Source organism: Olea europaea, chromosome 6 (genome assembly GCF_002742605.1).
Source record: "Olea europaea var. sylvestris chromosome 6, O_europaea_v1, whole genome shotgun sequence".
NCBI lineage: Eukaryota > Viridiplantae > Streptophyta > Magnoliopsida > Lamiales > Oleaceae > Olea > Olea europaea.
The window spans coordinates 26399181-26413393 of NC_036242.1; the positions used below are offsets into that span (position 1 = coordinate 26399181).

The 14213-nt window shown below is 37.0% G+C and overlaps 2 protein-coding genes across 3 annotated transcripts; one reads left to right on the forward strand and one right to left on the reverse strand.

The window, feature by feature from the left end:
- Window positions 1-4032: 4032 nt before the first annotated feature.
- LOC111396276 (uncharacterized protein At1g26090, chloroplastic) lies at window positions 4033-7177 on the forward strand. Its single transcript, XM_023022662.1, has 7 exons — window positions 4033-4454; window positions 5329-5472; window positions 5565-5639; window positions 5740-5933; window positions 6020-6191; window positions 6273-6680; window positions 6941-7177. Exons 1-7 carry the CDS (start codon window positions 4203-4205, stop codon window positions 7070-7072), a joined length of 1377 nt encoding a protein of 458 aa, XP_022878430.1. The 5' UTR covers window positions 4033-4202; the 3' UTR covers window positions 7073-7177.
- A 109-nt stretch (window positions 7178-7286) lies between these two features.
- On the reverse strand, window positions 7287-12722 carry LOC111396275 (protein CHUP1, chloroplastic-like). Of its 2 annotated transcripts, none has more exons than XM_023022660.1 (9): window positions 12097-12720; window positions 11769-11848; window positions 10882-11643; window positions 9072-10430; window positions 8849-8980; window positions 8511-8692; window positions 8005-8116; window positions 7703-7846; window positions 7287-7602 (listed from the first exon to the last, which is right to left on the reverse strand). In XM_023022660.1, exons 1-9 carry the CDS (start codon window positions 12200-12202, stop codon window positions 7504-7506), a joined length of 2976 nt encoding a protein of 991 aa, XP_022878428.1. In that variant the 5' UTR covers window positions 12203-12720; the 3' UTR covers window positions 7287-7503. The 2 variants fall into 2 exon arrangements, with proteins under 2 accessions (XP_022878428.1, XP_022878429.1); XM_023022661.1 differs by having other exon boundaries at window positions 7303-7602; window positions 11772-11848; window positions 12097-12722.
- Between the last annotated feature and the right edge of the window lie 1491 nt (window positions 12723-14213).

Here is a 14213-nt window from a genome sequence, read left to right on the forward strand (position 1 = left end):
ATATGTCGAATGGTTGTCCAATATCGTGCCAGTGCTAAAAAAGAATGGTAAATTAAGGGTGTTCATAGACTTTAGGAATTTAAATATAGCCACACCCAAAGATGAATATCCAATGCCTACGGTAGATTCTTTAGTAGACTCGACTGCCGGACACGTAATATATTCCTTCATGGATGGATATTCAGGATACAATCAAATTTATATAGTTGAGAAAGATATACACAAAACTGCCTTTAGGTGCCCTGGATCTCTAGGATGTTTTGAATGGGTAGTTATGCCCTTCGGCCTAAAAAATGTAGGAGCAACTTGTCAAAGGGCAATGAACTTGATTTTTCATGATATGATAGGCAAGTTTGTTGAGGTATATGTAGATGATATAGTGGTCAAATCCGTTAAAGAAGAGGACCATTTTGAACAATTGAGATGTTCATTTGAGCGAATGAGGTAATATAAATTAAAATTGAATCCCTTGAAATGTGCATTTGGCGTTAACGCAGGAAACTTCCTTGATTTCTTTGTACACAAAAGAGAGATTGAACTTGATAAAAATAAAGCAAAGGCTATTTTAGAGGTCAAATCACCTAGCAATAAAAAAGAATTGCAAAGGTTTCTAAACCAAGTAAATTTTTTAAGACGCTTTATTTCTAATTGTGCAGGGCGAACTAAAACTTTTTTGCCACTTTTAAAGTTGAAAAATCAGGACGAATTCGTCTGAAAAGAAGAGCATCAAAAGGCTTTTGAAAGCCTAAAGACAGATTTATCAAATTCACCAGTGTTGGTGTCACCAATCCAAGGACGGCCAATGAAAGTATATATATCAGCTGAACAAGAATTGATAGCTGGAATGGTCGTGCAAGAAGACTAATTTGGTGAAGAAATGACAATTTACTACTTGAGTAGACGGTTAACAAAATGTGAATATAATTACTCTGCCATTGAAAAGTTATGTCTTGCATTATATTTCATATGTACGAAATTAAGGGTTTATTTACGGCCCGTAACCGTTTATTTGATTTCTAGAGTAAATTTGGTTAAGTATATGTTCTCTCGCCCTATTTTATACCAAATGGTAGGCCTTTGGATGTTAGCATTATCAGAATTCAAAATACAATACATACCCCAAAAGGCAATAAAAAATCAGGCTTTGGCAAACTTTCTGGCCGATCATCCATGCCTTAACATGCCTGAAGAAATTGAATTAGAAATCAATTCATTCGAATTAAAATCTTGAGTTTTGTATTTCGATGGGTCAAAAATCTCTAAAGGTGCAAGAGTAGGAGTAGCATTGATAAATCCTTTAGGGATTTGTTACAAGTTCGCATTCACTTTGGATAGGATGTGCACCAACAATCAAGCCGAATATGAAGCCTTAATCGTGGGCCTAGAATTAATGATAGATATGGAAGTAAAGAGTGTGATCGTTAGAGGTGATTCCCAATTGGTAATTCACCAATTGATTGGTGATTTTAAGTTCCAAAGTGATTTCATTATAAGTCAATATGAAATCGCCCAAGAGTTGTTGGAAGAATTAGACCAAGTAGAGTTTCAATGTGCTAATAGGATATATAATGACATAGCAAATAAGTTAGCCCAGATGGCCTCAGGGTATTCAAAGGCCTTAAATTGGAAATCTACTTATGAATATGAAGTAATATTGCCCGTAGTCCAAAGAAGGGCGAGAAGGATTGAAATTCATTGCATACAAGATGGAGATGCAATAGATTGGAAGGCAGAGATTACAAGGTTCCTTAAAGAACCAAATAAAGGAGATAATAGAAAAATGAAGTTGCGTTTGCTAAACTATACACTGATAGATGAGGAGTTGTTTAAGAAACGCTCTGATAGTGTATTACTAAAATGTGTAAGTTTGCAAGAAGCCAAAACAATCATGGCTGAGGTGCACGAAAGGATATGTGGAGCTCATCAAGCTGGCCAAAGGATGAGATGGTTAATTATTAGGAATGGATATTTTTGTTGATGGTAGATCACGGAATTTCTTTAAATGGAGATCAAGTGAATAAATTCTTGAGCGAGTTTGGAGTTAAAATAATGAACTCCACACCGTATTACGCTCGATCCAACGGACAAGCAGAATCTTTTAATAAGATTCTAAAAAATATCATAAGAAAAATTATAGATGAAAATGCCAGAAATTGGCACGAATGTCTAAACAAGGGTTTATGGGCTTATAGGACGTCGCCTCGGTCAAGTACTAAAATCACTCCTTTCCAACTTACTTATGGACAGGAGGCCGTTTTGCCTATGGAAATTAACGTGCAATCGATTAGAGTGTGTTTGCAACATAAGTTATGTGATGATGAGTATATCGAATCACTAGTTCAAAACTTATTGGGGTTGGACGAATTAAAATTGGACGTCCTAGATAGATTGCAAGTTCAAAAACAAAGGATGGCTAAATTTTATAATAAAAAAGTTATAGCCAAGTTATTTAGCCTGGGCGAATTGGTTTGGAAAACAATACTCCTCTTGGATAGCAAAAATCCAAAATATGACAAGTGGTCGCCCAATTGGGAAGAGCCATATAAAGTAAATAATGTGTTGCCTAATGGAACCTATCATTTGGAAGATTTAGATGGCACCAAGCACATAAGGTTCATTAATGGCAAATATTTAAAAAAATATGTTCTTTCCTTATGGGAAAGTGAACAAATAAAAATGTAATCAAATTGCGTTGAACGATCGTATATAAAAAGGGCCAGAACGAAATACGTTCAAATAAATTCCTTTATTATCAAACATTCATTACAAATTGCGAGATACAAAATACTAAATGCTCTATAAGCTACAATTGAGAGCAAACTAATCTCTCGGTCGATCGCAAAGTAAGAGGGTGAACTGGCACTGATTGCCGTCCTGATCGCACTACTGCAAAGGCGAGCAGAGAGGTCGAGAAGCACTCTCAGCAAGCAGAACGGAAGAGAAGCACCCTCACATCACCTACCTAAATGCATCGTTACAATAACAGGTAAGGAGACTGAGAAACACTCTCAGCAAACAAAGTGGCTTGACAGGCATCCTCAAAAATTACCTTCCATCATTGAGCTCTTTGTAAAGAACATGGAGACGATGGGAAGAACTTCGCTGGTCAAAGAATATTTTCTATATCTCCCTTGTTTGGGCGTGATTAAAATGAGATTATGGAGAAAATTATATTTTGGAATATTGATTTTTTGAAAAATTTACAGTTAAAACTAAAGAAATTTTTGAATTTATGTGTCACATTATTTTATGAGAGAATGCATTTTTAAAAAAAAAATGTATTTTTTTTTTTTAAAAAATGAAGCCTAAATAGGAATCAAGCTTGTATTTAACAACCATTATTATGAAAAAAATATATATGTGTTTTGAATAGTGTTTTTTAGAAGAATATATAATTAAAAAGTAGAACAAAATATTGGATTGATGTGTAAAATATTTTATTGTGTGATGTGATTGAAAAAAGAGTATAACTAAAAAAAAAAATGAAAAAAAAAATTACTTTCAAATATTTTTTGTCAAACAGGTGCAATGCTATATTGACAATAGTAAAACCCAAATTTGAGCCTCATATAAAAGTGCTTCATTAGCTACGGTCTCATAAGATTAGATTGGTTGTATTCTCGACTTAATCTAGCACGTAGTGTAGAATTATTTACTATAATAAAAATAATATGTTGATAAAGAATTGCGGAAGGTGGTGGTCATAAGAGAAGATTGCCCTCCCGATAAGAAGGGGGGAAGAGGCTCAAAATAGGGCGTGATAGAGACATGGATAAACACTTACCTTGTAACAACCTACCGGTGAAATAGCTATTATGAGGGAACCGCTGCCCTCACTCAGTTCGAATCTTGAAATCTCGATCTGGAAATTTAAAAATCACAATATTGTTACAAAACAAGAAGCAAGGGTTACTGGCTAGTTATTTCAAAAGTTCCCAAACTTCTTGTCAAATTGGAGAAATTTGCTAATTTGCATAACTTTTGGGATCAAATTCGTAGCAAGTCTAAATATTACGGGTCAAAGTGAAAATTACTCCTCAAAAATTGCCAGTGCAAATCGTACCTCTTCCGGCCATTCTGGCCTAATTTGCCTAATTTTTTACCTAACCCTCCACACCACCTGCATTTAATTGAATCTGCTTGTTTTTACCTAAATCAAACGAAGTTAACCATTGAAACTGCAGATTCTGCTTTGTAAATCTATGGCTTTGTGCACTTCATCTTTCCTCGAACCGCAATTTTCAATCCCCAAAATCCCTGATTTTCATTATCTTTTCCCCACCACATCTGCTCGTAGAAGAAGAAGTGGAACAAAGAGAATCGGAGCTTTGAATTTGTCCATGGCCACTGCAAATGCAGCTAAAAATGTCAGTGATAATAAACCCACAAAGTTGGTCACTTTCTTGGGTAAAGGTGGCTCTGGAAAAACCACTGCTGCTATTTTTGCAGCTCAGGTATTGATACAATACACAGTCTCACACTGTGCTCTAAATAATTTCAGTTAAATTTTCAGTTTCGCTGGTTAAACCTTTTGTTGATTATTTGCTTGGATTGGATGAATGGTAGTTTTTTATGTGTTTGAAGACATAATAATTTATTGTTGTTCATTTTGAACTGCTTTACAAAAGTTAAAAGTGCTTTTATCTTACATGTAGAAGATCGGCAGCCTCAGTGCTCAATTATAAAATTGGTCATAATAATGATGATAACACCAAAATTAACACGCAAGAAGGAAATCATGAAAATGGAAAACTAGTGGGGAACTACTGGGCCTTCAGCTACCAAATGGAAAAAAAAAAATCCAATTCAGTTTTTTTATCAGAATTGACTGAAAGGATACCAAGAGTAGAAAATGAATGATAGAGTGAAATTAGAATCTGGGGGTTATTTGTTGAACAGAACATAATTTCAGTGCAAAGAGGAATTTGGATGATTTTCAAAATTATGGTGAGGTGCATAATCTTTCAAAAAGTTTATTTTTAAAGTAAGGATGGATCACATCACATTATCTATCCATGGAGAAGCCCATCCCCACGCACAAAACTGGGTCTCCTCATGGGGGAGAAAGGATAAAAAAAATGGGGTGCAAGATACTATAATGTTTGTAGTGTATTTGTTTAGCACTTACATTATCACTCGAACTTCTGAAGCTGGATTGTTCTTTTTGTTTTCTTTTTCTTCCTCTGATAATGAGGGGGACACTGAGATACAATGTCACAACCAGCTATATAGAGTTTTCATATTCCTGTACTAGAATGAAATTGCTTTCTCGGTTTTTATTTTAACGAGTATGATATCCTCATTGTTATTATTTTTTTTGGTGCTCAGCATTATGCTATGTCAGGGCTCAAGACGTGTTTGGCAATACATTCTCAAGATCCTACAGCTGAATATCTTCTGAGCTGTAAGATTGGACCATCTGTTGTCAAATGCAACAACAATCTCTCAGCCATTAGATTGGATACCACAAGAGTGCGCTTACCTTTTCTTTCCTTTGTTTTATGTAAGTCGGAATGAGGTGTCCAGTTAAGCTGAATTTGACTTGTGATGTTTATTTTCAACAGATGCTCCTTGAACCTCTTAAAAGGCTCAAGCAAGCTGATGCCCGTCTGAACATGACCCAAGGTGTTTTGGAAGGGGTGGGTATGTAACAACGTTTCAAATCATTTATGTACATCGAATTCTCAAATTTCACATTTTCTGTCATATTCTCATGCATATCTCTTCAACATGTAGTAGGTGGTAGGGGAAGAGCTTGGTGTACTTCCTGGCATGGATTCTATATTTACAGTTTTGGAACTTGAGCGACTTGTAGGATTCTTTATCAATGCCATTCAGAGGAATGGCGATAGAGATAAGTTTGACGTAGTTGTATATGATGGTACAAGTACTGAAGAAACAATACGTATGATAGGTGCAACCAGTAAAGCCAGGTTAGTGGTTTGTTAGTTCCCCACTCGCTCCTCTCCTTTCTTTCCCTTCACTTGCTTATACCTGTTTGTCATTGTTCATTACACAGATTATACTTGAAATATATGAGGACTCTGGCTGAAAAGACTGATCTAGGGAGGGTAGTTGGTCCTTCTATCCTGAGACTTGTGGACGAATCCTTGAGTCTAAGTGGCAAGGGTACCAATCTTAATGGGAGAATGACTCCAGAAATATGGGATTATCTAGAACAAGCATTAGAGGTAAGTACTATTTGTAGTTTGAATTTTCTGGTCATCGGTGTATTTCTTACTGCTAAAAGTTTCCTTATCATTGTGCTACAGAAAGGATCTTCTGTGTTCGCAGAACCTCAGAGATTTAGCTGCTATATTGTGATGGATCCGACAAACCTGTTATCTCTAAATTCTGCATTGCGGTACTGGGGATGCACAATTCAAGCTGGTGCACAAATTTCTGGTGCATTTGGCATTGCGTCACCAAATGGTCCTGAGGCACTAACCGAGATTGGAAAAAACTTTTCACCTTTGCCTTGTGCACTCATTCCATATCTCGAAGTGTTTAAGGATCTAAACTGGAATGAGATCATGGTGAGTGTACGTAGTAAAGATGCACGAGATCTTCTATCATTGTCAACCAGCGAGAGCTTACCATCAGTCAAATTTGATCCATCCAATAAATCCATGACGCTTTTCATGCCAGGTTTTGACAAGTCAGAAATCAAACTTTACCAAGTATGTCATCAATTTATTTATACTTCTGTGTTTGACTAATGAAGTTTCTTAGAGAGGGATATAATAGAAGAAGAGAAAAAAATCGTGAGACTCAAGTCGTCTGGTGAACTGTAGCGTACAGGAAATACGTGGACGAATGAAGCATTCTTGAACAAAACTTGATAAAGTGTCGTTTGGGCATACTGGATTTAATTTCTTGTATTTGTACCATGGCTAACAAATTAAGATGATTCATAATTTGTCAATTGTGATACTTGCAGTTTAGAGGTGGGTCGGAGTTGCTGGTTGAAGCAGGTGATCAAAGGCGTGTCATTCGACTGCCATCAAAAATCCAAGGGAAGGTAGGAGGAGCTAAGTTTATAGACAAGAGTCTTATAATCACAATGCGATAGAGAACACATTTTTCTTTCTTTCGTTCTGGGGGAAGAATCCCATCTTTCTGTTAAACAAGATATGCACTTAATGAAATAATCTTTTCCAGTTGCTCCCTGCAAAAATTTTTCACGTGCATTGCTCCTATCTCCCTATATATTGCTCGGATGAATGATGAACATTTCCCAGCGGGTATTAAGAGAGAGAAGGAATAGGAATTGATCAAAAGATTTCTCAAAACAAATAAAAATGTTGGGGCTGGACTCAAACTTCTTGATTAAAGCATTTTGGTACAACCTTAAATTACACTTATTCTGATCTGTATAAGTGTGCATTTTTCCCTAATCAAATGTTGATTCTACCAGTTTCAGTATATATTGTTACACACATAAGGATGAAATAATGTACAAGTAGAAACTAGATATCTCCCAAAAAAATAAAAAAAAAAGAATCATTCTTCCAGTTTATTCTCTTCTCCTGTTTTCGCGTGAGCTCGACTTCTTAGTTCTTCAAAAGCTTTCATGCTTTCTGCATCAAACCCTCCCGCAAACTGACACAAGTTTAATTGAATTCTCATTAGTACGTTTATTTCCATTAAATTAAAGGTCGACCATAAATTACTTCTCTCATTTGTAATAATCTAGACGCACCTGATGAACACGGAAAGCAAATCGGACACCTTGAAGAATTAAAAACTCTCTGTTAGGTTCCTTCTCTGGTTCATGCATGGCATCAAGCTCTGATGCCACACGTTTCATGTATTTTCGTGCCAATTGTACTGATGAAACCTTGATCTGCAAATAGATGGCCAAGTTGCATGGACAGTTATTACCTTGCAGTTAATAGCAAGAAATATTACAAAATAGATGTTCTACATTTCATTCCAAAATCTAATATCACTTAAGTCAACATCACAGAAGAAAGCAGTGATGCGTTTTAACTTCAAACGTACCTTGCCAACTACTCCCGAATCAAGCAACCAATCAACAGGGATGCCAAATTCCTTATACCGTGAAACAGCCATGTCGCGTGTGCGCAACAGTGCATATACACTGTTCTCCACCCTGGTAAATGGGAAATTTTGAGTATTTCATAATCATTTAAGTTTTCAATAACTACATAAATTTCAGAACGATCACATTGTGCAAATTTGTAGAGCGGCAAATGAACAACTCTCATAAGAGCACTTAAACTGCCATTTTAAGTGACCATGTGCTTTATAATCTCTCCAGACTACTTAATCGCCAACTTTCCGAACAGCAGGCCCTGACTATAGGCTGCTGCATAAGGCCTCGTATAGGTGAGGGTCCCCATAATATTAATGCTTTTAATATTTATATGTATGGATAAACTCATAAAGTGAATATAAAATGTCTCATATAAAGTAGGCTTAAGCTCCCAAAATCTCAAGGCCGACCTTGTTAATCTAACTGAGATAACTTTCTCAAAGACACTTACTTCTCAAGCAACTTATACATCTTCTTCAAAGCAGCCTCACAAGGAAGATTCAGATCATCAACGAATGAGGTTACTAGCTTCTCTAATTTCATCAGGTCCTGGTATTCAAATGCTGCCTCTCTTAATGCATCTGCTTTACTTTCTGGCCAATCGAAGTGTTTAAGGACAGCTCGTTCATCAACCTTTAAGAGAAGATTAAGCAAATAAGATGTAAGAAAATTGCTTAACCGGCTACGAAGCAGTTAAGAACACTCATCTGGTTATATTTTAGCCTCTAGTAATTTGTGACTGCCCTAATTGATGGATTACTAATTTGAACAATTGATAGAAACACGTACTAAGAAGGAGAGTTCCTCATCAAGCCAGTTCACGAATGCTAGTAAATCTTTTATGTTGGTAAAGGAAGCTGCCCGGACTTCAGTAGCCAACGACTGAACAAAATCACCTTGAGTCTCCACGTCAGCTTTAACCTGGTTCAAGATTCCGAATTTTTCTTTCATTCTCAAAACTGAATAACTAGCAATACAAACAGAGTATTAGAAATAAAGCAGTTTGACTTACGGCTAAGAGGAATGATGATCTGTTTTCTATCTCCCCAATCATGTTACTCCTTGCATCTGAAGGGCTTGCTGTTGAAGAAATCAAAGATGGTGTATCCTTCTTCGCCTCACGTTTCATCAATGTCTGGTAGAATTCAACTAGTTCAGGAGCTCGGTGAACTTTGTCACCACTTCCAGCCAATCTTGAGAGACTTCCTGGTGGAGGTGGTGGGCGTGGAGGTCCACCAACAGGTGGAGGTTGTGGTGGGCCACCTGGCGGAGGAGGTGGTGGTGGTGGTGGCATACCTGGTGCTCCACTTGAAGTGTGTGTACTTTTTTCAGGAGGAGCACCTTCTGATGGTTTAGGAGGTGCTCGAGGGACCCTAGGAGGTCGCTTCTCAATATGTGCAAGTTTCATTTTGCTTACTGCAGTAGAATCAACTTTGTTATCATTAAACTGGTCACTTGAGTCACCAGAGGCAACTGATTTTTCTTTTATTAGAGCAAGGTTTGGAGGCAAAGTCACAGATTTATCTTTATCCACCTTCAAAGGGTCACCAAACCTCGCAGCTCTTGCTTGTTGAGCTTTTTCCTTGATTTGCTTCTCTCTTTCCAAAGCCAGCTTATGCCTATCTTTATATACAGGATACTTCTCTTCCAGAACTCCTTCAACTGATTTGGACATTAAGTGGAAAGAGGCTACAACAGAATTGAGTGAATCAGGAGAAGAATCTTGAACTTGACTAGGCTGTGGTTTTGGAGTTTCAGGGGAATTAAGGTCATCCTGTTCTCCCATCCCAAAACTAGTGATAGCCATGCTGTCACCTGCATTTCTTAGCATCAGGGCTTCAAGAGGACCTCTAGGTCTATAACTCATGCTACTCCTGCTGGGGGATCCTCCCCCGAGGGATCTTGCTGGGTAAGAATGTGCACTTGAATCATCTTTACTTTTTCCCCATTTCTTCAGCTTTTGGATTAAACTAGGCTTTTTACTGAGACTACTGAACCTGCTTGTGGAACTATCAATAGACATATTATCAAAATCCTCACTTCCAGGAGAGGATGGATGGGAGAAATTACTTTCAATATCAGTGTCTCCTTGTCCCCGTTCTGATCCTGCGTACTCTAACATCAGTTGTTTAGCCTTCTCTTGTGATCTTGGGCTCAAACTTTTATTGAGATCGCGAGCTGATATTTTTCCAGACGGTGGTTGGTAGTTCCGAAGCTCAAATCTTAAGCATGCGTTGACCCAGCGAAGATAAACAAGCTCTTCAACTTCAGTGAATCTGTTCATCTGAAGTCCTTCCACCTGTTTAACGAGATCCTCATTTGCATGTCGTAAGTTATTCACCTCTTCTCTCACTTTGGCAACCATTTCACTCTGCAGTAACAATATAACGAGGGCATGTCAGAAATTAATCTCTTTAATTGATTGGAGTTTAAATTAGTTCCCGTTTATCTACTTCTATCCGTGTGGGAAGGCAAAAAAGTCTGTACTCAGCTACCACATTTATTTTGTGTACAGCAGAAGCCGGGGTCTTGTATTTCTTTTAATGGGGGTTCTTGGTATCGTTTATGTACTAATTGACAGCATTATCAATCTGGTCAGTAGCTACCCCCTTGCACAATTCAATAGGTAAATCACTGCAACTCGAGATAAGATTCCTTAAAACTAGAAGTATATTCGTAAAGTATCAAATCAAAAAGTCAAAAGGGTTGTACTGCTGTATAATCAACACTAATTTGATGCAACAAATAACCATTGAAATCAGAAAAGAAAGTAACAAAAACACAACATATAACATATGCAAAATGGTATTGGGAAGTTATACCTCTGTCATATTGGAAAGGGCATTTACTTTTGCTTCAGCAGTATCTAATTTTACTATTAACTCTCTCTTTTCATGCTGGAGCTCTTTGTTCTTCCTCTTAAGTTCCATAACCTCCACCTCTAACTCCTTCAGATCTTTAAGCTTCTTCCCTACTTCAGCATCTTTCATAACTGCTTCCTCTTCCTTGGCTTGAAGTCCACTGACTTGTTGCTTAAGCAATAAAAGCTGGCCTTTAGTCTGGTTTGACTCAAGCTGAATTTGCCTTTGCAATTGCTTTAATTTCTTTCTCGCCCCCTCAAGGTCTTTCCTAGAAACGGCTCCCAAAGACACCTCCTCTTGAAGCTTTTTCCTCTCGGCTTGCAATGAATTTATCGTAATGTTGAGCATCTCAATCTCCATTGTCTTAATTTTAAGCTGCTTCTGTAATTCAGCAATATTTGATTCTTGCTCCATCAAGCCATAATATTCAAACAATTCTTCCTCAAGCTTCACCTCTCTCTCTTCTAACTCTTTTACTAAGTTGCGTAGTCTTTCCAGTTCACTTGCATTATTTGCCATCTCACTTTCATACACTTCATTTTTCTCTTCTCTGGAATCTGCTTCGGTATCATATTTGTCCACAGGCAGAGGAAAGTCAATTTCTCCTGATAAAAGATTTTCAAATTCTGGGAAAAGCTCATCTTCATTGTCAAATTGATTACTTAGGGCAGGGTTTATTATTCCATTAATTAATTTAACTTCCTCTTTCTCCTCTTCCTCAGCCTGCAATTCATGATCAAAGGAGAAATAAAATTGAACGAATTAATGGATCATTAAATCTACTTACACGAAATTAAAGTTCAAAGCGAAAGCGAAAGGAATTATTCTAGGGTGTTTCCAATACTTACAACCTCTTCTTTGAGGCCTTCATCAGAATAAGAAAACTGCTCTTTGTTATCCCCATGATTTGTAGATGCTTCATCATTTTCTGAATTACAAAATAACCAAGCAACCATTCAAAACTAAAATCAAGTTGAGAAAGCAACGCAGAGTTTAATCTTAACTAATTACTCGAGAGGGAATCGTTATCCATGATAAATTAGAAAATCCTTTAAACAACTTTATCATTAAAGTTATTCATATTCAAGGTTATATCTCATGCACATAAAAGTAACTTTATTCTTCAGTACAAACAAGAACTGATAACAGATAAACACGACTTAAAGAATAAAGTACCTGAAGGTTTAATTAAAGAAGATGACCTCGAGCTCCTGCTATTAGCCTGCTGAACTGCATAGGCTGCAATAGAAGCAGCAACCAAGAAGCCTAACCTGACTATCATCTACCTATTTTTGATAGAAAATACAGAATTTTCCGATCTTCTACTGAGACAAACGGAGTCTCAAATAGCCCTCCACTCATTTCTCTTTAACCCAAAGCTCATATTTCAGGCCATGAGTCCAATTAAATGCAACAGGACCAAGAATCCAAAAAATTTTAAGACCTGTCAAGCAACTCTTGGTTTAGTCCCTGAAGAAAAAATATCAAGCCAGGAAGCTCTTCAATGCTCAATTTAGGATAATTGTATTAATTATCCCAAGTGTAGAGCATTATTTTCTTATCAGGTATATAGACCATTCACAGAAAAAACTTGCTTTCTTACGAAGCTTCTCATAATTATAATTCTCTTACAACTGTCATATGAGAGCTACAGTAGCCACCAATTTCTTGTGGACAGTCTTTTTCCAAGGGGATTGAATTCCTTCGTATGGGTAGGTCTCAATTGTTAAATTCTTTACGCAGAAAAATGGACAGTTACAGATGCAGATACACAGAATGAAGAAAACTCTAGTAACAGTAATTTCAAAGAAAAAAAATATTCCCACGTGAGTTTTCTGCAAATAAATAAAAATAAAATTTCTCAAGTTTCATTTAGATAATGACAGTTTTGTTATTAGTAAAAATGAGGTAGGAAAACGTGTGTTATCTTTAATACCACACCCATCTATGGTTGGATACAGTTTCCTTTCGATTTATCCCTTGTGCATCTGTTATCCTGCTAAATGGCTGTCTTTCGTCCACGCAAATCCTCCAATAAATGAAACTTCTTTTCTTAGTTTGACAAAAACTTACCAGTCAAATCTACTAATCAAAACTAACCCCATGATTAGTCTTGATTTTTGCAGGACTATTTCTGCATAGCATGATGTCAATTCCTGTGATGTAAATGAGGGAGTAGGGGAAAATTACATGTACAAAAAAATAGCATTACAATTTTTGGGTGGCACAAGAATTAGAGGAAAGTAGTTAGTAGGTAGGATAAAAGGGTAAGTTGACATTTAATGCCTGGCTTTGCTTGGATGGACTGGAGCATATAGATAACTTTAGCCACAAGACAGTGGTGCAAAGGACGGGAGTGAGGTTATCTCACATTTGTTGACAGCCGTAGTATGGGAGTTCGATTTTTGAGACATGGAATTGGACTCATTGTAGGATCAGTGTACAGGTAGCTCTTGTTCCATGACCTGTTGGGACACATCCCGCGATTTACCTGTCTTACAAAACTCTAGAGGCGGGGCGGTGAAGACCCTCAAGGTTAGGGTTCAACTTTAACATAAACTTTATGCATTGTACCATATGATTTGACCTATTTGCCCAAGTAGAGGCCTCCTCATTATTGTCTGTTCTATTAAAACTTTGGGGTTATTCAGCTCAACATAAACATTTTTCCCTCTTTGCTTATATGTGACAAAAAGATGAAGCTGCAAAGTATGGCTCCTCGCATAAGAGCTCAGATACAATTAATGTTTTTCTTTCCTTTTTTTTGCAATAAGAACTTTTTATATTTTTCTAGAAAAATTTATTCAAGATTATTTCCCGAGCTCTTGCCTGTCAGGGATTAAGCTTAATCCCTCTTAACCGAGCAAAACTATCTAAAACGAAATCGAAATTACACAAAGCGAACACTGATTTTTTAGTTGTCACCTCAAAGTAAGAGCTATCTGACTATGTCCACCAAGTTTTCTCACGCCTCCGATACCCAGAAAGGACCACTCCCTAAAATCCATCACATTTATGGGCCAATTAATGAAATATACTGAAAACTAGAAATCAGTCAAATTCCTAGAAATGGGCACAAGCAAACCTTTTGCAAAGTGAACAGACAAACAGAGGTTCAAACTGAATACAATGTGGACTCTACCCGTCAACAGTGATGTTAAGTCGAAAAATCGTTAAGTTTCAAAAATGGATCGCTTTGCAGTAAAAATAGATTTGCAGAAAATTAAAAAACGAACATGAAAATATGTTTCGCCCTAAAGAGGGCCCGGATGTTCGGTCTTGCGACCTAATCA